General features: G+C 34.3%; 1 protein-coding gene and 1 non-coding gene across 2 annotated transcripts in view; one reads left to right on the forward strand and one right to left on the reverse strand.

Annotated features, from left to right (window-relative positions):
- Positions 1-8,634: 8,634 nt before the first annotated feature.
- Positions 8,635-8,825, reverse strand: LOC117285540. The gene has a single exon (XR_004516615.1). It is a non-coding gene; the product is annotated as a U2 spliceosomal RNA (small nuclear RNA).
- A 423-nt stretch (positions 8,826-9,248) lies between these two features.
- The window catches only part of LOC104849161 (WD repeat-containing protein 70), a 110,789-nt gene continuing 95,575 nt past the window's right edge, over positions 9,249-24,462 (forward strand). Inside the window, exon 1 of the mRNA XM_033759975.1 lies at positions 9,249-9,417. Coding sequence (XP_033615866.1) covers positions 9,307-9,417 — 111 coding nt within the window. The 5' untranslated portion in view covers positions 9,249-9,306. The remainder of the gene's footprint in view (positions 9,418-24,462) is intronic.

The following is a 24,462-nucleotide window of genomic DNA, read 5'->3' on the forward strand; positions in this document are numbered from 1 at the left end:
TGGAAAAGCTGTGTAAAGATAGACAAAGATCAAGGTGTTGTCATATGGTAGGAAGCCAAGGAATGCTTGTAGCTCCTGAAGTTGAAAGAGGATAGGAAGGATTCTTTGCTCCAGCCTCGAGAGGGAGCATAGCCATGCCAACACCTTAGTTTTATACTTCTGGCCTCCAAAACTGTGTAAGAATACATTTTAGTTGTTATAAATGACCTAACTTGTGGTTATTTGTTGTGGCAGACTCAGAAAATAATATATAGCATGTATCACTACTTTGTATACTTCTGTTGTCAAATATTATTTCATCATATGTTTTATTTGCATATTCATTAGTTGATTGACATTTGGGTTTCCAGTTTTGGCTTATTATGAGTAATTCTTCTGTGAGCATTCATGTTCAAATTGTTAATTGGACATAGGCATTGGTACCTAGGACTAAAATTGTTGAGTCGTGTGGTAGATATATGTTGTCTTATCAAATTCCTATGTTGAGATCCTGTTCCCTCAGGTGATGGTGTCAGATGAATAGGTCATTATTGTAGACTTAAGAATAATATTAGTGCAGTTTTACATAAATGTTGGAGGTGTGGGGAGAGATGTCTGAGAGCGTCCTTTGCCCTTCTGCCATATGAGGTTAGTGTTCAAAGAGAGTCAGCTTTGAACCAAGAAGAGAATTTTCATCAGACATGAGATGTGTTAGCATCTTGATACTGGATTTTACAGGATCAAAACTGTGAAGAAACTTTTGTTTATAAGCCACCCAAGGTATGCTACCCAAATAGACTACCCAAATAAACTAAGACAATTTATTTACTATGTTTATTTTTTAATCAATAAGTGACTGTATAATTATAATATACAATGTAATATTTGATCTGTGTGAACATTGTACATTAAATCAGGTTAATTAACATACCAGTCACTTCACAAACTTATTATTATTATTTTTTTTTTTTTTTGGTTTTTTGAGACAGGGCTCACTATGTAGTTGAGACTTACCTGAAACTCACTATGTAGCCCAGGCTGGTCTTGAACTCAAAGCAATCCTCTTGTGTAAGCCGCCCGAGTGCTGGGACTACAGGCATGTGCCACCACGCCTGGCTTCACAAATTTATTTTTATGTGTTTGTGGGGAGAATATTAAAAACTTTTTAGCAAATTTTGAAATATTACATATTAACTGTGATCATGCAGTGTGATAGATAACTGAATTTTATGTATTATTATTATTATGTGCCACCACACCCAGCTACCCACCTGTTTTTTATCATTTGTGCTGTGATAGTTCTGAATATTAACTCTTAGATTTTTCTTTTAAGTTTTCTATATTTATTTAAGTCTGTGACTTAATTTTTGTGTACTATGAAGTAAAGGTCCTAATTCATCTTTCCTCATACTTATAGCCAGTTGTTCTAGCATTATTTGCTGAAAAGATTACTTTTTTCTACTGAATCTTTTTGATGGAGTCATTGAAAATCATTTAGTGAGAAATAGAAGGGTATAATATTCTTGTAGCATTTATTCTGAATTCTAACTTTAGATTTCATAAGGCTTTTTTAGCTTTTTCAAAAGAGCCCTTTGACTGAATGAATATTCTGAGTTTGTTCTCGATCCATATAGCTGTAAATCTAAGTATAAAACATTAGCATCAACTAAATTTCTCCTGAATGCAATTGTGTTCTGACTGCAGTTACTGAGTGCATGTATATGAATTGTTGTCAAATGTGTGTTTATTGGGCATTTACAAAAAAACTAGAGATTTTTTTCCCTTTTTAATGTAATTTAAATACCTTAATATTTTGGGCATTTTTGAAAAGAACGTCTTTCTTCTATTTGCGCTGCCAAGAAAGCCAGCAAGGTTTAGAATCTTGCAGCACTCAAATTGCTTGTGTAGTCTTTCGAGAAAAATTAAACCAAGATCTCTTACGTGATTTCCATGCAGAATTAATGCTTCCCTTGACTGCTGCCAAGTGCTGTGATGCATTTATGCAACAGATGCCAGAAAATTTAGAACTTGTATCTGGATAGAATTCAGAATTCTAAGATAGAAAGCATTTGTGCCTAGGGCAATGTAATGACCCCACCTGTGTCTTTTTCTTGTCTTCTGGATGTTTTCATTTTATGTCCAGAAAGGCCCAGGCAGATCCTTCTTCTATTTTAAAATCTTTTTTATGAAACACAGTTTTAATTTTTCAAGACCGGATCCCACTCCATTTCAAAATATGTGTTCTTCAGCGTAAAATGTTTTGACAGGTACCTAATGGACCAGCACTTTAGCATCTAGTATTTAGGCATAGATTCAGGGAATCAGAGCCATAAAACCAAAGTGTAATTAGTCACTATCAGATGTTTCATACATTTGTATGCTAGGTGAACTGTTTCTTCCTCTTCTCATTATTTCAGTAACTAGATCAATGTGCTAGTAAAATACTGAAGTAAATGGAAATGATTAGCTGTTGGTTTTATTAGTTTTGATATTTTATTTATGGTATAAAAGGAGGAGGAGAAAGGAACTGATATTTATTGAGTGCTTACTCTGTTCCAAGTATTGTCCTAGATTTGTTTACATCCCTAATCTCATTTAATCCTCACAGAACCTCATTGTTGGTATTATTATCCCAGTTTTAGAGATGAAGAAATTTAAACAAGCCTAATAATGATACTTTTTGCTTGTGTGGGGCCTTTTATTTCATAATTCTAAAGTATCTGACTGTTGGGGATGTTCAGTTATAAAAAAGAGAAATTATCATAATTTATTCTCACTGCTATAGAACTGAGGATAGAAACAAAAGACATGTGGTATTTCTCAACTTTTTGTAGTTCTGAACTATGGAAAACATAGTAAAACAAGTAAACAATGCAGAATGCATTCAATAGAGAGCTATGCTCAGAACCAAGAGTGCTGGAACAATTGAATATCCAGATGAAAAAACAATTACCTTTACCCATAATTCATAGTATACATAAAAACTAATTCAAATAGATTATAGATCTGTTTGTAAAACTTGTAGAAGAAACTAGAGAAACTTTGATGAACTTCAGTTAAAGATTTCTTAGATATGATACCCCAAAATATTGATAAACTAAGCTTTCCAAATATGAAATGTCTGCTATTTGAAAGATCATTTTAAAAAATGAAAAGACAAGTTGCAGATTTGGAAAATACTTATTTTATCAAGAAGTTATATCTAGAATAAAGAGCTGTCAAAATTCAATCATAAGAAAAAAATCCTCAATATTAAAAAAAGGCAAAAGATTTGAACAGATGGTTCATCAGGAAGAGATATGGATGACAAATAATAATGTGAAGAAGTCCTTAATATCACTCATTTTGTAAATGTAAGTTAAAACTACAGTACATTACTGCTACACACCCATCAGAATGGCTTTAAAGCAAACAACTGATTACAAGCGCTGAGGCAGATGTAGAGCAATTGTAACACTTATACATTGCTAATGTGCCTGTAAAATGGAACAGCTACTGCAGAAAAAACTTCTTATAAACATATGCATCCCATATGACCAGATCACCCAAAACTGGCAACAACCTCAAATCCTTCATTTGGTAAATAGATGAACAAAATATGGTTTTCCTTCACATAATAAAGTTTTAGTCAGCATCAAAAAGATATGGAGTACTGGTACATGTAACAAAAACATATACATTATAACAAGTTTAAAAAACTAGATCCTAAAAGCCACACAGTACATAATTTTATTTACACACACACACACACACACACACAATTGTATTATATAACACTCAAGAAAAGTTGTAACTGTTGGAATAGGAAACAGGTCAATAATGGCCAAAGATTAAGGAAGGGAAGGGAAAAGGGTTACCACAAGGAAAGTCTTTAGAGTGGTAGAACCATGCATTTTTAAAATCACATAGAATTGTTTATTTTAAAATATACAAATGTTATACCACAATAAATCAGGCTTAGATTATATTAAATCAGACTCTCTTTCACTCTTTGTTGACCCCCATCTCCCTTCCTCCTCTATCTGTCAATAATTAAGAAGTATAGTTTTAGCCACTCCAGAGCTGCTTTGGTGGTTCTAGGGTCATCAGGTACCTTATATGTTGTTGCTCAGACAAGATGTTGCTTGTACCTCAGCTATCATATCCAGATTACTGGTAAATAGAGTAAACAAGAAGTCTATACTTCCTTGAAATCCCACAGTGTCCTTTCATTTTTCACCTTGTTGTTCAAATGAAACCAATAGAGATTGCATTAAATCTAGAGATCAATTTGAGAAGATTTGAATTTTTAGTAATACTGACCCTTCAATTGTATCAGTTCATTATATCTTCTCATTTATGTAGTTCTTTCATTTCTCTGAGAAATGTTTTGTGGTTTTCAGTGTACACATAGTTTACACTGATCATATCTTGTTAGAGTTTATACTTATTCATTCTGTTATTTTCATTATTTCGATACCCAACTGTTTGTTGTTAGCCACTAGACAAACATTAATTTATGATTACTGACTTTGTATCCTCTGACCTAACTAAACTTACTAGTTCTGGGAGTATTTTTGTTTCGGAATTTTCTATATAGAGGATGATGTGGTATCTTAATACAGTTTAACTTTTTCTTTCTAATCTGTAAGACTTTCATTTTTTAAATTTCCCTGATTATACTGGTTAGCATCTCCAGTATATAGAAATGATGAGAGCTAGTATCACTATTTTTTTCTCAAGCAGGGGGAAAAACATTTAGCTTTTCTCCATTAAGCATTTCCTGTAGCCTTTTCATAAATATACTGTATTAGATTAAGGAAGTTCCATTCTATTCCTAGATGAGAGATTTTTCCCTTATTTTGTTGAGTATATTTGACATAAAATCATATATATTTAAGGCATACAATATCATTCTTTCAAGTACATATACATTGTGAAATAATTACTACAAGCAAGCTAATTTATATAGCCATCATTTACATACTTAAGAAAAAAAATTTTTTTGAGACAGGTTCTTGCTATATAGTTCAGATTGGCCTCCAGGTTGTAGCAATTCCTCCTGTCTCAACCTTCCTTTGAGTGCTGGGCATACAGGCACGTACCTCGAAATCCTGCTTTAACTTATAGCAATTTTTAATTTTCTCCCTTTAGAAACATTTTAGGATAACACAAGCCAAAAACAACAAAAAAACCTCTTAAACAAAAAGAAATGTGCTCAGAATCTCATTACCAGATACAGATCAAAACCTTTAGGTGGACACTATACTTGATCATTGGTTGGTGTCTCTATACATTAAAGTATTTTTGAAAATAAATAAAATTAGTAATGCCATATATGGTATTTTATAACCTGTTGCTCTACTTTATGTAATGCAGTGGGCACATTTTTTACCTCAGCAAATTCATGTTTACATCATAATCTCTTAATAATGTAATTAATCTCTTTTTTTTTTTTCCTCCCTGTGATTGTTTCCTTTGCTGTGTGGAAGCTTTTTAATTTAATGTAATCCCACTTGTTGGTTTTTTATATTATTTCCTGTGCTATTGAATTGGTATTTAGGAAGTACTTTTCTGTGTCTATGAATTCAAGTGTTTCCCATATGTTATCTTCCAGGAGTTTCAAAATTTTTGTTTTTATATCTAGGTCCTTAATCCATTTTGATTTCCTTGTAGTACAGGGTAAAAGATAGGTGTCTAGTTTCAGTCTTCTACACGTGCATAACTAATTTTTCCAGCACTATTTATTAACGAGGCTCTCTTCTCTTCAATGGGTGTCTCTGGTTCTTTTGTAAAAAATTAGATGGGTGAAGGTGCATGGGGTCATTTCTTTATCTTCTGTTTTTTCTATTGGTCTATGGATTTCTTTATGTACCAGTAACATCCTGTGTAGATAACTTTGGTAATATGCCACTTAACAGTATTAATTCTGTGTCTTTACAAACATGTGAGGCCTTTCCTCTTCTAGTTTTTTTTTTTCAACTGTCTTCATTGTTTTAAAATTTTCATTGTAGAGGTCTTTGAACTCCTTGATTAGGTTGATTCCTAGGTATTTTATTTTTTTAAACTATTGCAAATGGAATTGTTGTTTTCCTGATTTATTTCTCAGCCTATTTTATTGGTGTATATAAGAACTATTATTTTTTAATGTTGATTTTTATCCTGAGAGTTTTTTTATTTTGTTCTTTAAATAACAAATTATATTAGCATTTCCAAATTCTTATTTTCATAAATTGAGATTATAATTTTTTCATTTTAATATATTGATAATAGTGTATTTCTTTTTAGAAGACTTCAAATAAATTATCCAAGATTCAAATTTATAAAAATAAGAAGGGAGGGAAGGGAGAAAGGTAGGAAGAAACAAAGTTAGTATAGTTAATTCTATATTTTTCTTTTAAGCTCTGCATTAGCTAAATGCCACGACAATACATTGTATTGCAATATTTGTTAGAGTCAAAGAATTTTCTAATGTGCCCTCTTGTGCCTTTTTTCTTGATTCATGAGTTATTTAGAAGTGTATTCCTTTATTTGTAAATATTTGGAAAAGATACATTTCCAGATACATTTTTGTTATTGATTGCTTATTTAATTTCATTTTTTGTTAATTTACATACTTTGACTTTTTAGCCATTTTAAATTTGTTTAGATTTGTTTTATGGCCTAGACCATTGCCGGCCTGTCTTAATGAGAGTATTAAGTATACATTTGAAAAGAATGTTCACCCACTTGTTGAATGTTCTATAACTGTTATTTAGCTCACATTGGTCATGTTTTTCAGGATTTTTTATACTTATAGATGGGAAGGGCAGAGGAGTCTACTTTCCTATTAATTACTGAAAGAGGTATCTTAATGTATATAGCTATAATTATGGGTTTGCTATTTTTACCTGTTTCTAAGTTGCTTTTGTATTTCAGTGCTCTGTTAGTAGGGGCAAATATATTTAGACTACTTATGACTCAGTAGACTATTCTGAGATTTTCCTCTTAGCCTCTGGTCATATTCTTTGTTCATCTGAAATCCACCTTGTCTGACATTAGTGGTCATTTCCGGTTTTTTGTTGTTCTTATTTGCATGTACTCTCTTTCTATTGTCCATCTATCCATCTATCCATCCATCCGTCTCTGTTCCCAAGACAGAATCTACTTGAGTCTTGCCTTTACCTAATTCAATCTTAACAGTCTTTGCCTTTTAGTTAGCATTTTAGGCCATTTACAATTAATGTACTTATTGATGAGGTTGGATTTAATACCAGGCATATTGCTGTTTTATGTATTTATCACATTGTATTTCTTATCTTTTCTTGCTTTTAAAAGAACTAAATTTTGCTTACATTTTATTTTCATTATTGCATATTTATTATGCATTAGAGATTGCTCTAGAATTTGTGTATGTTTAGCTAGTCAAAACGTCCCAGTCTTTATGCTGTTATTTTCAGATATATTATTGTCATATGTTTTATTTATTTGGACATACTATAAACCTCACAGTACATAGATGCTATTTTTGCTTTATAGCCTGTTATTTCTGGTACCGGGGATTGAACTCGGGTCCTTGTGTTTGCAAGGCAGGCCACCGAACTGCTGAGCTAAATCCCCAGCCCTATAGCCTGTTATTTCTGGTACCGGGGATTGAACTCGGGTCCTTGTGTTTGCAAGGCAGGCCACCGAACTGCTGAGCTAAATCCCCAGCCCTATAGCCTGTTATTTCTTCGGAGATTTAAGCATTTTTAAAAACATGTCTTTTGTATTTACCTCCGTTTTACCAACACTCATTTCTTTATGAAGATTCAAGTTTCCATTTGTGTCATATTTGTTCTACTTTTAAAACTTTCCTATTTATTATAACATATATTGGATGACAATGTGTTGCCTCAACTGTTTTTCCATCTGGAAAGATATTGGTTTTATTTATATTTTAACTATATTTTCACTGGCTATGGAATGTTGGATTGACTTTTTCATTCAGAACATTGAGGATGTTGTTCCATCTTTTGCTTGCAATAGTTTCTGCCAGAAGTTACTAACCTTAACTTTGTTTTTCTGTACTTTATGCTTTTGTTCTACCTTTCCTTGGTGGCAGTACATCTTTCTCTAAGAGTGTGGGTAGGAATAGTCTGACCCTGCTCTAGCCCTAACTTCAGTGTCTTGGTAAAAGCTTAGGAACAGACATCTGTACTTTTATTCTTCTCCTGAGTAATCAGATCTCAGGTCCTACAACAGAGCATCATTCTTTTTTAGTGACTCTTTTTCAATGTGTTTTATGATATATGTTATAGAACAGTACATTAACACATGTAAGTAATTTACAGTTTAGTATGTGTACACAGGGGCCATATGTTCAACAGTTTTACTGATCAAGAGTATAATTAGAAGATTTTAAGGACCGGGAATTTAGCTCAGTGGTTCTGTTGCCTGCCTTGCAAGCTGAAGTTCCCGAGTTTGATCCCCGGTACCAAAAACAAAACAAAGACGAGTTTGGAGGCCACCGTTTTAGAGAACATCTCTATTTATAATAGATTTGAACTAGAATTTGCCACTTGCTTTTTTTATTTGATGACAGCATAGTTCTCATAGTTCATTTTATTTCTATGAGTAACTAAGTGAAGAATGTTTTGTAGTTTTATTTTTAAATTAATTTTATTTTTAACTTTTGTGTACCTCATTTATTCTCCAGAGGGGTGCATCATTTCTGGAAGCATTGCAGTACCAGGTCAATGCGTGGAGTGGATGGAGCAAGCTCCTATACCAGCTCCCAGCTCCAAAAATCCATTTAATATATTGTCCTCGGATAGAGGATGTATCAGATATTAAACTGATAAGAACGGATCCTGCACTTGATCTTAGCCAAAAGGCTGAGAAGCAATTTTTAAAATTAATTTTAAATGAGTTATTTATTAGAATAATAAAAATCATTTACTTTTAAAAATTGCTTCTATATAACATTTTAAAAATTTATTTATTTTTGGTGTTTTGAGATAAGATCTCATTATATAATTCAGGTTGACCTAGAACTCGCAATATAGTGTGGGCTGGCTTCACACTCAAGGACTCCTGCATTAGCTTCCTGAGTGCTGGGACTATAGGCTTGTGCCACTATGCTTGGCTAAAATTTATTTTTTAGCTGATACATGATGACATAAAATTGTGCATATTAGTAGGATATCATTATTTTACAATAATTATTAGAAATGTATATTTAAAAGATGAGGCAATCTTTATAGACTGTTCTCTATTTTAGACTTCTTTCTTTTTATAAATGAAAATCCCCTTTTTTGTTCTAGGACTGTGAGAATATGGGAGGTTGAAAATCCGAAGAAACAAAAAAGTGTGTTTAAACCACGGACAATGCAGGGTAAAAAAGTCATACCCACTACATGCACGTATAGTAGAGATGGAAACCTCATAGCAGCTGCCTGCCAGAATGGAAGCATACAGATCTGGGATCGAAATTTGACTGTAAGTAATGGACCTTTAAATCCGTACAACTGCCTTACATGTATGTAGTGACGAACATCATGTTAACATATTATAAAGGTCTGTTTTCTGAATTCAAACCTAATTTAAACTTTAATGTTAGTTGATCAAACATTGGGGTTTTTGCAGTAAACGGCACTTCAGCAAACATTCCAGCTGGGTGTTTTCCAGTATGTATTAAATTTTGATCTTAAATTTCCGCTTTTAATACAAAATTTGAAGAATGGAGTGCAGTTTATAGCACCTCAGTTTAATTTTGAAAAAGAAGGGTCTGAAAATAATATGAAACAAGACTAAGCAGGAGGAGAGAACTAGAAAAGATATAGGAAAACCACAAAACGTCTAAGATCATCTATCAGTTGTGCAGTTACTTAAGTAGTAATCCCAATGTTTTAATTTAATACTGTATCATACCCCCCAATACTGTATTATATCCCATGTCAACAACTTTCAGGTTTTTCCTTTCATTGTAGGTTATTATTAAAAATAATAATTTTTAGAAGTGAAGGGGATCATAGAATTCTTAGAAATAAGGAATATAAAGGATTTGACTAATTCTGTGAATTATCGGTAAGGATTAATTCTGTTATGTAGACGCTAAAATAAAAATGTTTGATAAGTAATGTGAGCCTTCATTACCGTAATTTGTATTCTTTAGCAGAAGTTTTTGGTCAAATTATAATTTAATAAATACTTATTGTGTACTATATATATATTCCAGGGATGTCTTAAGCACCAAGAGTACTTATTGAAAATTCGTGCTCTTAGGGAGTTTACATTCTAGCTTTTAAAAAATATAAAAATTTTATTCTGTTCAGCTAACTTTGTCCCTCAAATGTTTATGTTTTGCATGGGACCCTAGGAAACGTTAGTTGTCTTTTCAGGCAGTTAAATAAAAGTTGGTTGTACTGGGATAAGGTAAAAAGTAATGATGGGGCAAAAAGTTCATGCTGATAATGCTGGAAATATTTTTGGCATTTTCTGTTTGTCAGATCTTTTTATTTCTGTTTTCATCGCCTCTGTAAACCTCATAAAGCTTCATAACAGCACAGAGGTTTTAAAACTTCTTTGAATTGTAAACCGAGTTTTAACCAAGCAATAAATTTTTTAGTAACTGGCTTTCATCCTCTCTGAGTGCTGCTGATTTAAACACAAAAATTCTAAAACATGCAGTTTTCTTGTGTAGCGGTAATAGTTTTGTTTTTGGTATAAGACATATATATGCCCTTTTCTTAGGACCCATATGCTTTTACAGAGTAGTTTTTTAAGATTGGCCTTGCCTGCCTTGAAATAGCAAATATCTTCTGCTTCCAGTAGGTGTTTGTTTTTTTGTTTGCTTTTTTTAGACAAGGCTTCACTGTGTACTTTAGGCTGGCCTTGAACCCACTTTGTAGCCCAGGTTGGCCTTGAACTTGTGATGGCCCTCCTGCCTCAGTCCCCTACGCGCTGGGACTGCAGGCATAACTACCAGGTCTGGTGTATTTCCAGTTTTGTGGAAAATAAAACCGTATGAATGCAGTTCTCAAAAAATATCTCCTCAGGTATTCTACTAAGCACAGTCTTTGATTCTGTTCTGTTGGAATTAAATAATGCATAGATACATAGTATATTGTATCACATCTCATTTGTTCTGTTTTATTCATATTTTTACATTTGCATACTAATGTATGTCAACAGAAAATAAACAAACCTTGCCAGCAGGAAACACAACCTATTTAAAAACATTTTTTTAAAATGTGGAACTGTTATTTCAGCAATTGAAAGTCATCTACAGGGAAATACTTATCTGAAAAGTAAGAAAGCCTAATAGCAGCAGCTTTTCCTTGCAGGAGCCAAACGGTGACATGGTAGATTATGTCTAATTCATGCTTTATGATGATCAAGTAAAGCTATCATAATTGCTACGTTTAATCATAAAATTCTCACTTGATGAACTTGAACTTTAGCAAATTATATGAAACATTTTTTCCTTAGAGATAAAATATATCTACTAATGATAATTTCCTGTATTCTCAAGATCTACCTTTACTGTAGAATTAATGCTGGTCAGTGTGCTAGCTACTTGCCACATTTCACTATTTTAAATAAATTTCTATTTGGAAGAAAATACAATTAAAATTTCAGTTCCTCGGTCACAGCAGGCATCCCTTTTTTGGTAGTACTAGGGACTGAATCAAGGACCTTCCATTGAGCTACATGCCAAATCTCTTTTAAAAACAAATTTTTTAAAAAAAATTCTGAGACAAGAGTCTTATTAAGCCACTAAGTTGTCCAGGCTGATACTGAACTTATGATCCTCCTTCCCCAGTCTTCCAGAATGCTAAGATTACATAGCCACTTTTTGAGTGCTCAATAGCCTCATGTGATTAATGGCTGCTTACTGGACAACAGACATATGCAATATTTTCATCACTGCAGAAAGTTCTAGTGAACATTATTGCTCCAGAGTAGTTATTTGCTCAAGGTGTTTTCTTTAACATAGGTGATTGGAGGGAATAATATTTGAGTTTTGGTTTAGCAGTAGGCACTTCCAACAACTTGATCCACTCTCCAGCTCACTGCCTCCTACTGATGCTTTGGCCTTCTACCTCTGACTAAGCTGTAGGACTGTCTCTTTGTAGAAATCACCACATTCTACAGTAACTTACCAGAACCTCCGGCCTGCTAGATACTGCAGGGTAATTGCTGTAGTTCAGCAGCTGGCCAGTCCACTCTTCAGCTATCTGAAAGAGTGAACCAGAGAAAGTTGATGCAAGGGTTACATAGTAGTCACATCAGAGATAGATTCCCATCAGACCAGGCCCCTAGTGAAGGAGAACAGCTATGAAGGAAAGAGAATTCAGGGACAGTTACTAGTGGTAGTTACATCTAGCACACCACAAATCTTTCAGTATCTTCAGTTGGTGCTAGCTAACCCATGTTAAAATATTGCTTTATCCTCTTTGACACCTTCTTCTTTATTAATGCACATATACACAAAGTTACAGATATTGATTGTATATAGAGGAAATTTGCAATCAGCATTTTCATTGAAAGCATAAAGTAGACTACCTTACAAATGAATATAGTTCTAATTCTTTGCTTTTAAAATTCATTGCTTTTAACTTTCTTTTATTTAAATGAAACTATATAGTTTTACATGTAATGTATATAATTTTTTCCAAGTTTTTTTTTCTCATTGAGTATATGTAATTTTTAGGTATACACTACAGTTACATTCATCATTGGGATCTTGTACCTTTACATGATGTAACTTGGTTCTTATTTTTTCCCTATACCCCTGCTCTCCCTTCACCCCCTCCACCCTTCCCTACTTACAAAGACTTTGATTCCATATTTTTCTTTTACTTTTCCCTTCTTTCCTTTCCCCTAACCTTCCCATTTCCCTTACTCCTTTAGCCCTTTTCCTCCTATTTCACATTATCAATTATACAATTTGGACCTTATTTACACTGTTGGCTTCTCACACCAGAGAAACTATTCGGTATTTATGCATGTGTCCTACTTATCTCATTTAAAGAGTATGGCCTCAATGTGCGTCCATTTTCCTATAAATGACTCTAGTTTCTCATTCTTTATGGCTGAGTAGTACTCCATTTCATAGAAAAACCATATCTTCTTTATCCGGTCTTCAATTGATGTGCATTTGGGCTGTTTCCAAGATTTAGCTATTACAAACTGTGCCACTGTAAACATGGGTGTGCTGTGGTATGATTCTTTTAATTCTTTTGGAAAGATACCCAGCAGACGGATAGCTGGATTAAATGGACCCTCTAATTCTAGTTTTTTCAGGTATCTCCATATTGATTTCCATAGTGGTTGCACCAGTCTGCACTCCCACCAAAAATGGAAAAGGGTTCCTTTTTCCCCACCACCCCACCAGCATTTGTTGTTGGTTGATTTCTTGATAGCAGCCATTCTTTGTGGGGTGAGGTGGAATCTCAGTGTTGTTTTCATCTGTGCCTCTCAAATGACTAGTGACGGTGAACATTTTTTCATATATTTACTTGATGCTTTTACTTCTTTGTTTGAGAAATGTCTGTTCATTTCAGATGCCCATTTTTTAATTGGGTCTTTGTATTTGGGGGGCCTGATTTTTTTGAGTTCTTTATATATATTCTAGAAGTAGACCTTTGTCTGAGAACAGCTTTTAAAATTTTTTTCCCAAATTGTAGGTTGTATCTTAGTTCCGTTGATGGTTTCTCTTGCAGTGCAGAAGCTTTTTAATAAGATGAGATACTAGTTATTTATTCTTTGTGCTAGTTCCTGTGCAACTGAGGATTTGTTCATAAAGTCTTTTCCTATACTGATGTCTCTGAGAGTTCTACCTAAGTTATCGTCTACCAAGTTTAGTGTTTCTGTTTTAGTATTTAGATCTTTAATCCACTTGGATTTTAGTTTAGTGCATGCTGAAATCTAGGGGTCTAGTTTTAATCTTTGGCAGGTAAAAAATCCAGTCTTTGTAACACAGTTTATTGAAGAGGCTATCTTTCCTCCACTGAGGCTGGTTGGCGCCTTTGTCAAAGATGAGATAGCTGAGTATATCTGGAGTTGTTTCTGTATCTTCTGATCTATTCCACTGATCTTCGGGTCTGTCTCTTTGCCAGTACAATGCTGTATTTATCACAGTGGCTTTGTAATACAGTTTCAAATTGGAGATTGTGATATACCCTGTCACGTCTCTGGTGCCTAGAATTGCTTTTGCTATTCTACTTCTCTTCTTGTTCCAAATGAATTTTTCTATTGTTTTCTCTAGTTTTGTGAAATATACTGTTGGAATTTCTTTTTTGTTTGTTTGTTTGTTTGTTTTGTTTGTTTTGGTACCAGGGATCAAACTCAGGACCTTGTGCTTGAGAGGCAGGTGGTGATACCAGTGAGCTAAATCTCTGGCCTGACTGTTGGAATTTCAATTGGGATTGCATTAATTTGTATAGTAGTTTTGGTAGTATGGCCATTTTCACTATGTTGATTCTTCTTACCCGGGAGCAAGGGATGTCTTTCCATTTACTTATATCCTCTTCAGTCTCTTTTTGCAGAGTGCTGTAGTTTTCAGTGTAGAGGTCTTTTACTTCTTTGTTAGATTGATTACTACATATTTCATTTTTGGGGGATGTTATTTATGAAAGGAATTGTTTCCCTAATTTCTCTTTTAGTGACTCTGTTATTTGAGTATAAGAAGGTTATTGACTTTTGAGTATTGACCTTGTATCCAGCTACTTGTCTGAATCTGTCAGTTAATTCTTGAAGTCTTTTGGCAGAGTGTTTTGGGTCTTCTATGTAGAGTATCATATCATCAGTAAATAATGACAGTTTAATTACTTCCTTTCCTATCTTTATTGCTTTTATTTCTTTCTCTTGTCTAATTGCTGTGGCTAATGTTTCCAGAACTATATTGAACAGGAGTGGTGATAGTGGATATCCTTGTCTTGTTCCTGATTTTAGTGTGAAGGTTTTCAGTTTTTGGCCATTTAATATGATGTTGCCTGTTGGTGTTTCATAGATTGCCTCTATCAAATTGAGATAAAGACCATCTATTCCAATTTTCTGCAGGATTTTTATCATAAATGAGCATTTAATTTTTGAAATGCTTTTTCTACATCTAGTGAGATGATCATTTGGTTTTTTTCCTTGACTATGTCAATATAGTGTATTACATTTATTGATTTACATGTGTTGAACCATCCTTGCATCCCTGGGATAAATCCGACTTTGTCAGGGTGTATGATCTTGTTGATGACCCTATGTATTCTGTTTGCTAGTATTATATTAAGGATTTTTGCATCTGTGTTCTTTTTTTTCCCCCGTTGAGTTTATTGGTACATTTTAGGTATGCGGTACAGTTATATTCATTATTGGGATCTTGTACCTTTACATGACAGGTCTTGGTTCTCATTTTTTCCCCTTGTCCCTGCCCTTGCTTCACCCCTCCTCCCCTCCCCATTTACAAACACTTTATTTCCATTTTTTCATTTTCTCATATTTTTTCTTTTCCCTTACTAGCTTTCTCCTACCCCTCCTACTTTCCCTACACCTTTAGCCCTTTTCTTCCTATTTCACACTGTTAATTATCTCATTAGGATCTTATGTACCATTATAGTTTTTCACACCAGAGAAAGTATTTGGTATTTACACATTTGTGACTTATTTATTTCACTTAGGAGTATATCCTCTATGTATCCATTTTCCTATAAATGAATCTAATTTCTCATTCTTTATGGCTGAGTAGTATTCCATTTTATAGAAAAAACCACATCTTCTTTATCCAGTTTGCAACTGATGGGCAGATGGGCTGTTTCCAAGTTTTAGCTATTGCAAATAGTGCCGCTGTAAATATAGGTGTGCATATATCATTGTGATATTATTCTTTAAATTTTTTTGGAAAGATACCCAGCAGAGGGATGGCTGGGTCAAATGGAACCTTTAGTCCCAGCTCTTTGAGGTATGTCCATATTGATTTCCACAGATTTGCACTAGTCTTTACTCCCACCACCAATGGAGAAGGGTTCCTTTCTCACAACCCCACCAACATTTGTTATTTGTTGATTTCTTGATAGCAGCCATTCTTTGTGGGGTGAGGTGGAATCACAGTGTTGTTTTCATCTGCACCTCTCGAATGACCAGTGATGTGGAACATTTTTTCATATATTTACTTGCTGCTTTTACTTCTTTGTCTGAGGAATGTCTGTTCATTTCAGGCGTCTATGTTCATTAGGGAGATTAGGCCTGTAGTTCTCTTTTTTGGTTGGGTCTTTCCCTGGTTTTGGTATCAAAGTAGCACTTTCTTCCAGGAATGAATTTGGAAGTATTGCTTCCCTTTCAATTTTACGAAAAAGTTTAAAGAGTTCTCTAATTGTTTTGTAGAATTCAGCAGTGAAGCCATGAGGTCCTGGGCTTTTCTTTGCTGGTACATTTTTAATTATGTTTTCAATTTGACTGAATGTAATTGGGGTGCTTAGAATTTTTTTTTATCTTGTTTGTTCAACTTTGGTAATTCATATGTATCTAGGAATGAGTGCATTTCTTCTGTGTTTTGCATTTTATTAGAGTACAGTTTCTTGAAGTAGGTATTAATGATTCTCTGGATTTCTGGTGGATCTGTTGTGACTTCACCTTTTTCATTCCTAACTGCATAGATTTGAGCCCTTTTTTTCCTTTTTTTTTTTGACAAGGTTGGCTAAGGGTTTATCGATTTTTTTATTTATTCTTTCAAAAAACCAACTCTTCGATTAGTTGATTTTTTTTTGTATCATTCTCTTTGTCCCCATTGCATTGATTTCTGCCCTGATCTTTATAATTTCCTCCCTTGTCTGAGTTTTTGGTTTGTCTTGCTCTTCTTTTTCTAGGGGTTTAAGATTCACCATTAGGTTGTCTATTTGAGCTCGCTTTCTTTTCCTAGTGTGGGCATTCACTGGTAGGACTTTCCCACATAGAACTGCTTTCATTATGTCCCATAGATTCCTGTAGGTTGTATTGGCATCATCATTTATTTGTAAAAACTGACTAATTTCTTCTTTGACTCATTGGTTGTTCATGACAGTGTTGTTCAGTTACCATGTGTTTGTGAAGTTCTTGCAGTTTCTTATGTTATTTGTCTCTAGTTTAATTGCACTCTGGTCTGATAATATATGCGGGATAACTTCGATTCCTTTGCATTTATTTAAACATGTTCTTTGAGCTAATATGTGGTCTGTTTTGGAGAATTACCTGTGTGCAGCCAAAAAGAATGTATATTCTGATTTTGTGGGGTGGAACACTCTATAGACATCTTATAAATCCATTTTTTCAAGAGCTTGGTTCAGTTCTAGTATTTTGTTGTTGAATTTTTTGTCTAGATGACCTGTGTGTTTTTGACAGTGGCCCAGTACAGTTGTCTTAGTGTGTATCTGGGTTTTTATGTCCCTTAATATTTGTTTTGTATAGTTGGAGGCATTAATATATGGTGCATATATATTTATGACTGTCGTCTCTTTCTGTTGGATTTTTCCCTTTACAAGGATGTAGTGACCTTCTTTCTCTCTCTGAATTAGTTTTGGTAAGAATCTTTTATTTTTATTTTATTTCCTACTTCTCATTTTTACCTATATTTTGACTCTTCATTAGGCCCAATGTGTGGACCTCTAAAAGTCTACTACATGGCTCAATAGCATATTTTATGAATGTCATTTTAGGAATGACAATTATAGTATAAATTTTACTCCAAACTTTCTGACAGTCAGTCTTGAGTTTCCCAAGCTCTTCTTACCCATTTTTGGGATATGATGATGAGGGTTTGATCTCACTTTGTCAGGTTATTAGAAGAATAAGAAGGATTAGATAGACAGGACTTACACATAACGGATTGGGAATAACTGTTGGTCTTACTCCTCTCTCTTCTTAGCTCATAGGCTACTTTCAATTCTTATATACAGTGGTATGGTTCTCAGAGTACTTAACTCTGGCTGTGGAAATCTTACAAATCTCGAGTTTGATGGACTCTTTGGTGACTAATGATGTGGTTTAGGTAGATAAGAATGTAGGTTCCTTGCTTTAGCCAGTCCTTCAGTTTATGAAAATACAACTAACATCAACAAATTAGAATGCTATGGACCCAATTTTTAGTCATGCATAAGTAGGTGAATGAATTAGAATTGTTTTTTTTTTTTGCATTTTTTTGTTGTTGTTATTGTTTTTTGAGACAGGGTCTCACTATGTAGTTGAGAGTAACCTGGAACTCACTGCGTAGCCCAGGCTGGTCTCAAACTCACAGCGATCCTTTTGCTTTAGCCTCCTGAGTGCTGGGTTTACAGGCGTGCACCACCATGCCTAGCGTTTTTTGCAAATATTTGAGAGAAAACATCTGACATACAAACTGTTCCACATCTTTGACATGCATATTTTTCATTAATTACTTTTCAAAAATGTATGTCTTTGATTCGAAACATAAATAGCCCTCAAAGCTGTGCAAAATTATTTGCAGGCCCTAAATTTAAATTCTAATTTTCTAATAGCTATATTTTGTTTAGAATAATGTTCTTGTAAAGTATTACACTATACTATTAAAAGCAAGATTTAATAGTGGCTTTTGAAAAGGTGAGTTAAAAGTTTCTTTAAAAATGTGAGTGATTTTTATCCTGGTTATTTGAAGTTATACTGAAAGTGTTTTAATTTATACTGAAAGTGTTTTAAGACTTCCGGTAAAAAATGGTAAGTTAGATGCATTTGTTTAAGGCTATTCCTTCTTGAAATTCTACTAAAACAGCAAGAAAGCCATTTTTAAAAATGTAAACCAGCATAGATTGAGAATTAGAAAGGAGGTGACAACAGGAAAGAGAAGTCAAGACAGATGTAATAACTGGGAGCCAGATGCATAATTTAGCTAACTAGAGAAAGCTGAAACTTTAGGCATAGTGAGGGAAGCCTTGAGAAACTGTAAGAGTGCTGATTTGTTTTGTAATACTTTCCTCTACCACATGCAACCAGACTACTGCTTTCCCCTCATGGTTATAGAAACTAAAGAATTACTTTTAGAAGGGATTTGTTAACATGACCCTATCTTCAAGGCAAAGGTGAAATAAGGCAAAAATCTTCATGTAGAGCTATTTCTCTCTACTTCTTCTGTTGTTGCTGAGTTTACTAAGTAATTACCATGGTCCAGGTAATATTTTAAGTGCCTTTCATGTAATACTTCACTTAATCTTTATGTGGCCTGGTGATGTAAATATTGTCATTATCATTTTACAAATGAGGAAACCCAGATACAAAGAGATTGTGTTGCCTACCCAATGTTAAAGTTAGTAAGTGGTGTAACTGGGGTTCAGTCCTTGGTAGCCTGGTTCAACAGCCTATACAAGGAGTCAAAAAGTCATGGCCCATGTATGCTAAAAGATTCTTGTACATTTTTAAATAATTATTATTTTTCTATGGTTGTTGTAACATTATCACAAACCTGGTTCATCAGAAGAACACAATTATTATCTTACAATTCTGTGAGTTAGAAGTCTCATTGGGCTAAAATCAGGACGTTGGTAGGTCTTTATTTCTGGAGGCTCCGGAAGAGAATTCATTTCCTTGTCAGCTACAGAGAACACCCGTATTCCATGGCTCATGGTCCCCTTCATCTAAAAATGTGTTGAGTCTTTACATTGCAATACTATGCCTTTCTTTTTTTCACTTCCTTTTGTCATTTTTAAATAGTTTGTGATTACATTTAATAATGGGATAATCCAAGGTAATCTTCCTATTTTAGGATCAACTGATAAATAATAATTTGAAACATTAATCCCCTTTGCCATGCAAAGTAACATATTGTCAGTTTGTAAGGACTTAAATGTAGAGATCTTTGGAGGCATTATTCTGTCCACCATGATGGTTAAAAAAAAATCAAGCCAGGTATGGTGGCTCCTGCCAGTAACCTTCCATTCAGGCTGAGGAAGGATGACTAAAGCCCTACATTTGAGGCTATCCCGGGTTACATAGTAAGTTAAAGGGCCAACTTAAACTACATAGTGAGACCCTGTCATAAAAAAATATTTCGTGATACATGAAAATTATATGAAATTCAAATTTTAGTGTTCAGAATAAAATTTTATTAGAACAGCCTTACTTGTTTATTTACATATTTATTATCTGTGGCTGTGTTTGCATTACAGTGGTACAGTTGAGTAGTTGTGACATCCCCGGAGCCCAAAATATTTACCATCTAAGTCTTTATAGAAAAAAAATTGTGACCCCTGGCATAAGAGTTTCTCCTTTGCTTTTTAGTGCTTACAAGAAATTAAGTCAGAATACTACCCCCCCAGAGTAAACATTTAGATATCATGAAAGAGCTCCTGAAAGATAAACAGATGATAGCAAAGGAAGAAAGCATATGAGCATTGAAGTCTCCTAGAAGGTAGATATAAATATAGTCAAAGAAATCTCCTAAAAGTAGAATATAAAACAATGAAGTAAAAAAGATAGTAGACACAAAGAGTCAGTTCAGGGCCCAGTAATGGACTAAAAAGTTCTAGATAGAGAAAATGTAGGGGAGAGAGGATAGAATTGGGTAAGAAATTAAAGTTACACACCAACAAAAATTCTCAGAACTGAAAACAAAACAAAAAATGTGACTCTCTAGATGGGAAGGATTCATCTGGAAAGAATGAAGAAGACTCACACCATGTCATGCATCATGAGATTTTAGGATACTAAGGATGTAGAAAAGTTCCTAAAAATACACAGAGAATGAAATAGAAAACATGTAACAGAAGAATAATGGGGATATGCAATTTAGGATGTTGGTGAGACAGTTGTCTAAATTTAAGATCATGGACTTTGCTCAGTAGGGAGGGAAATAAAGAGCAGGAGAGGCTGATGAATGGGGAAGTTATTGAGCCTCCTCTCTGGTCCAAGGTGTGGGGATAACACAGTAAAGAAAGCAGAGATCCCGCCTAATGCTTTCAGAGTTCCTGAAGAAGTAGAAAATTCAAGGATGCACCTTGAAACCATAATGTTAAGTGAAGTAACCAGACACACAAGCTTAAATATCCCATGGTTCTCTTAAGTAAAAGTGTGTGTGTGTGTAATAAAAGACAATAGCAAGAGAGAAAGAAAGAGGTGAGGAGAGAAAGATACTGTAATCCAGCATGGACAATGTATCTAAATGTGTATCTTGGTTTAGTAAAATTACCTTACATGTTTTATATGTTCTTTGGCCTATCAATCTGGTTTTCAAGCTGTATATATGGTAATTAACTTTATAAGGTCTTATAAATGAGTAAAAGAATCTGATGCTGGAAAAATAAAAGGGAGTAGAAGAAAAGGGAAAAAAAGAATTGAAATGTTTTATTTATATGTACCAATTCTCTACACTGAAAATAATCATTATATACTGCAAACATACTAATACTAAGTCAAAAAACACAAAAAAACAAAAAATTGCAGATTGGATATGGGAGAATCTAGAGAGGGCTTTCACACAGATTCAATAGAGAAAAAATAAAATGCAAAGATCAGTGAAGTCCTCTTCAGGCCTTATCATGCAAATATAAAGGGCTGTTGATTGAATTCATTGTAAAATATAAAGAGAGAGAGAGACATTGTCTAATCTCTTAATGTTTTAAAGAATGAAACAAGACTCCTTAGCACTAATTTAGTCATCTTTTCAGTCCAAATCCTCCTGAATCTTTTTTTATTTTTATTTTTTTGGTACCAGGTATTGAACTCAGGTCCTTGCACTTGCAAGGCAGGCCACTGAACTGCTCAACTAAATCCTGGGCCCCGAAGTCCTCCTGAATCTTACAATAACTCCTTGTCTCTCTGACAGCTTTCCTCTTGTTTTAAACTCAGAACTCCAGGCAGCTTTGCTGGTGCAACACTACCATATGCTTTTTACTGTCCTCAGGGTGTATTTCACACTGCCTCCCTATTAGTGTAAAGGGATGTCATCATTTTCGGTTTCCTGTCAAGATGAGCTCTTTTAAGTCTGTTCACCATTACTTTTAGTGACTGCTGACTCAATGTATTTCACTTAATTCTGTGCTAAACCTCTTTTTCTGCAGACATGTTCAGAACTTATAGAACAACCTCCCCAGGGTGATACTCGGACAAAATTTAAGCTTAGTGTACTAAAACACACCTCCTCATCTCTTAGAATCCACTCTTCCTATTGATATTGCTGGTTTTTCTTAATTATTTTTTCATTTAGAGCTTTAGAATATTCTCTACCTCCTGAAACCAGTCGCATTCATAAATTCTGTTTTAGTGTCTTCTCGGTTCTGCTTCCTTGATTTCCTCTTTTACTTTCCCTTATCCTCACCCTCTCTCACATGTGTTGCTAGATATCCTCACCTATCTCTCCGTCCTTGTGATATACTTAGCCCCAGTTCATATCATATAAAATGTCAGACTCACTGTGTCAGAACTTACTAGATACTGAATAAAGTTCTCATTTCCTCAGACTGCCTTGTACAGCCTTTCAGGTTATTTCTTGATCCAGTCTTTGAACATTCTCTGTGGCTTTCTCCATTAATTGAAAACTTCTTTTTAAAATCAGATTAGATTTTACTCTGTTTCCTTATGATAGTCTTTTAATTTATCATCTGGAGGCCCTTCCCTATAGTGACCACTCTGTTTTAATTGCCTCAGGTGCAAACTCTCACTGCTGGAGGAGATCTCATCCATCGAAGGTCAAATCAAATGCCATGTCTTCTTTGACATTCTTCAACAGTTGTGGTGCATAATTATGGATATGGAGGACATATATCTAGGAGTGTAACTGTGAAAATCCAATGAAATAGTTTAAAAAATCTTTCATTTTAAAATTTCTTCTCTTTAATAAATGAAGAGTGGTTTCCCATAGTTTGGCAGATGGTGATGGTGAGTTTACTGAAGCTATAGACACATTCACCTACTGTAGTGGTGTGACATTGGCTCCAGCTGTTGGATAGGGAAGAGATCAGCCAAATACATAGTGAAATAATGTAGTAACCTGGTATCCATTTTACCTCTTCCACCACTCTCTCAGGCTAGCGGGCCTGTTTCTTTTTATCAAATATTATTTACTACCTTTAACCCACTTTGAAGCCTTTACGCTTATTACCTGCTGCCTGTGAGCCTTTGCAATGGTTATTGCCTGGATGTGGTTGCTTAGTCTGGCTTCCAATGAAATGTTATTTCAAAGAACCACAAATAGAGGGTATAGATTAAGATGGTTAGTTCTAAAGTCAAACTGCCTGATGAGAGTAAATGCCCTTGCTTCCCACTGTCCCTGTATCTCTATCCCATCGCTTTATTTTTTCATAACATGCATCACCATGAAATTGTTTTATTTATTTATTTAGCCTGCTTATTCATTTGCCTCCTTTAAGGTTCATGTGGCCAGAGAGATTTTGATTTTATTTGCTGTTTCTGTGTGCCTAAAAGGATCATGGCATATTTATAAATATTTGTTACACACATGAATGGATGAATAGATAAATGAATGAATGCTATCAGAGCATTATAGGCCTTATATGTAATTGGTTTGCTTTTCAACGTCTTTATTCTTATTTTCAAACTTTAAATGGTTATAAGAAACTTTGTAATATTGAGAGAGTATGTTATTGGTTGATTTAGTCTTTCATACATAATGACAGCTGTTTGTATCGGTAGTATTTTCTGTTTACTATTTTCCAATACTAGATTATAAAGCATGTATTAATAATAGATAATAATTATTAAACACATACTTTGTGATGAGGACTGTTCTAAGTGTTTTATGTATGTGTTAAATCATTTGGCTCTTATAGAACATACTGTGAAGTGAGTACTATATTGACTACATATTTTACATAAGAAAACTACAATAGAAAAAAAGGAAAGTTTTAGGGCTGGGGATTTAGCTCAAAGTCATTGCCCCTGTCTTGCAAGTGCAAGGTGCTGATTTTGATCCCTGGTACCAAGAAAAAAAAGAAAGAAAAAAGAAAGGTTTTATAACTTACCAAACATCATGTAACCAGTAAATTGTAGAACCAAGACCTCTGACTCCTAAATTTCTGTGATGTACTGCTTTATGTCTAAAAATGAGTGATCCTGACAGACATGCTCTAAAGCTAGGTTGTTGTGAAGGTTGCACAACTCTGAAAATTTGTTTTTTTGGGGGGTGGTACCAGGGATTGAACTTAGGACCTTGTACTCGCCAGGCAGGTGCGGTGCCACTGAGCTACAACCCCAGCCCCAACTCTAAAAATTTACTGAAAACAGTTGAATAGTGCACTTTATATGGATAAATTTTATGGCATTAAATTACACTTTTATACAGGTATTTTAAATGTAATTATCCATATTCTTATGGTTATGGATTATCTTTTCAAAGTTGCACATACACAGAAACTTAGCACTGAATTATCTTACCAGTGGAATATGGAGGTAGATAAAATAGGTAACCTTTTGCCCTCCTTAAGTTGGTTAAGGGCACAAAAGCTTATTTGTAGGCTGGAGATTTAGCTTAGTGGTTCCACTGCCTGCCTTGCAAGTGCAAGGTCCCAAGTTCGATCCCTGGTACAAAAAAAAAAAAAAAAAAAAAAAAGG

Source organism: Fukomys damarensis, unplaced genomic scaffold (assembly GCF_012274545.1).
Source record: "Fukomys damarensis isolate Sample0158 unplaced genomic scaffold, DMR_v1.0_HiC HiC_scaffold_1, whole genome shotgun sequence".
Taxonomy (NCBI): Eukaryota; Metazoa; Chordata; class Mammalia; order Rodentia; family Bathyergidae; genus Fukomys; species Fukomys damarensis.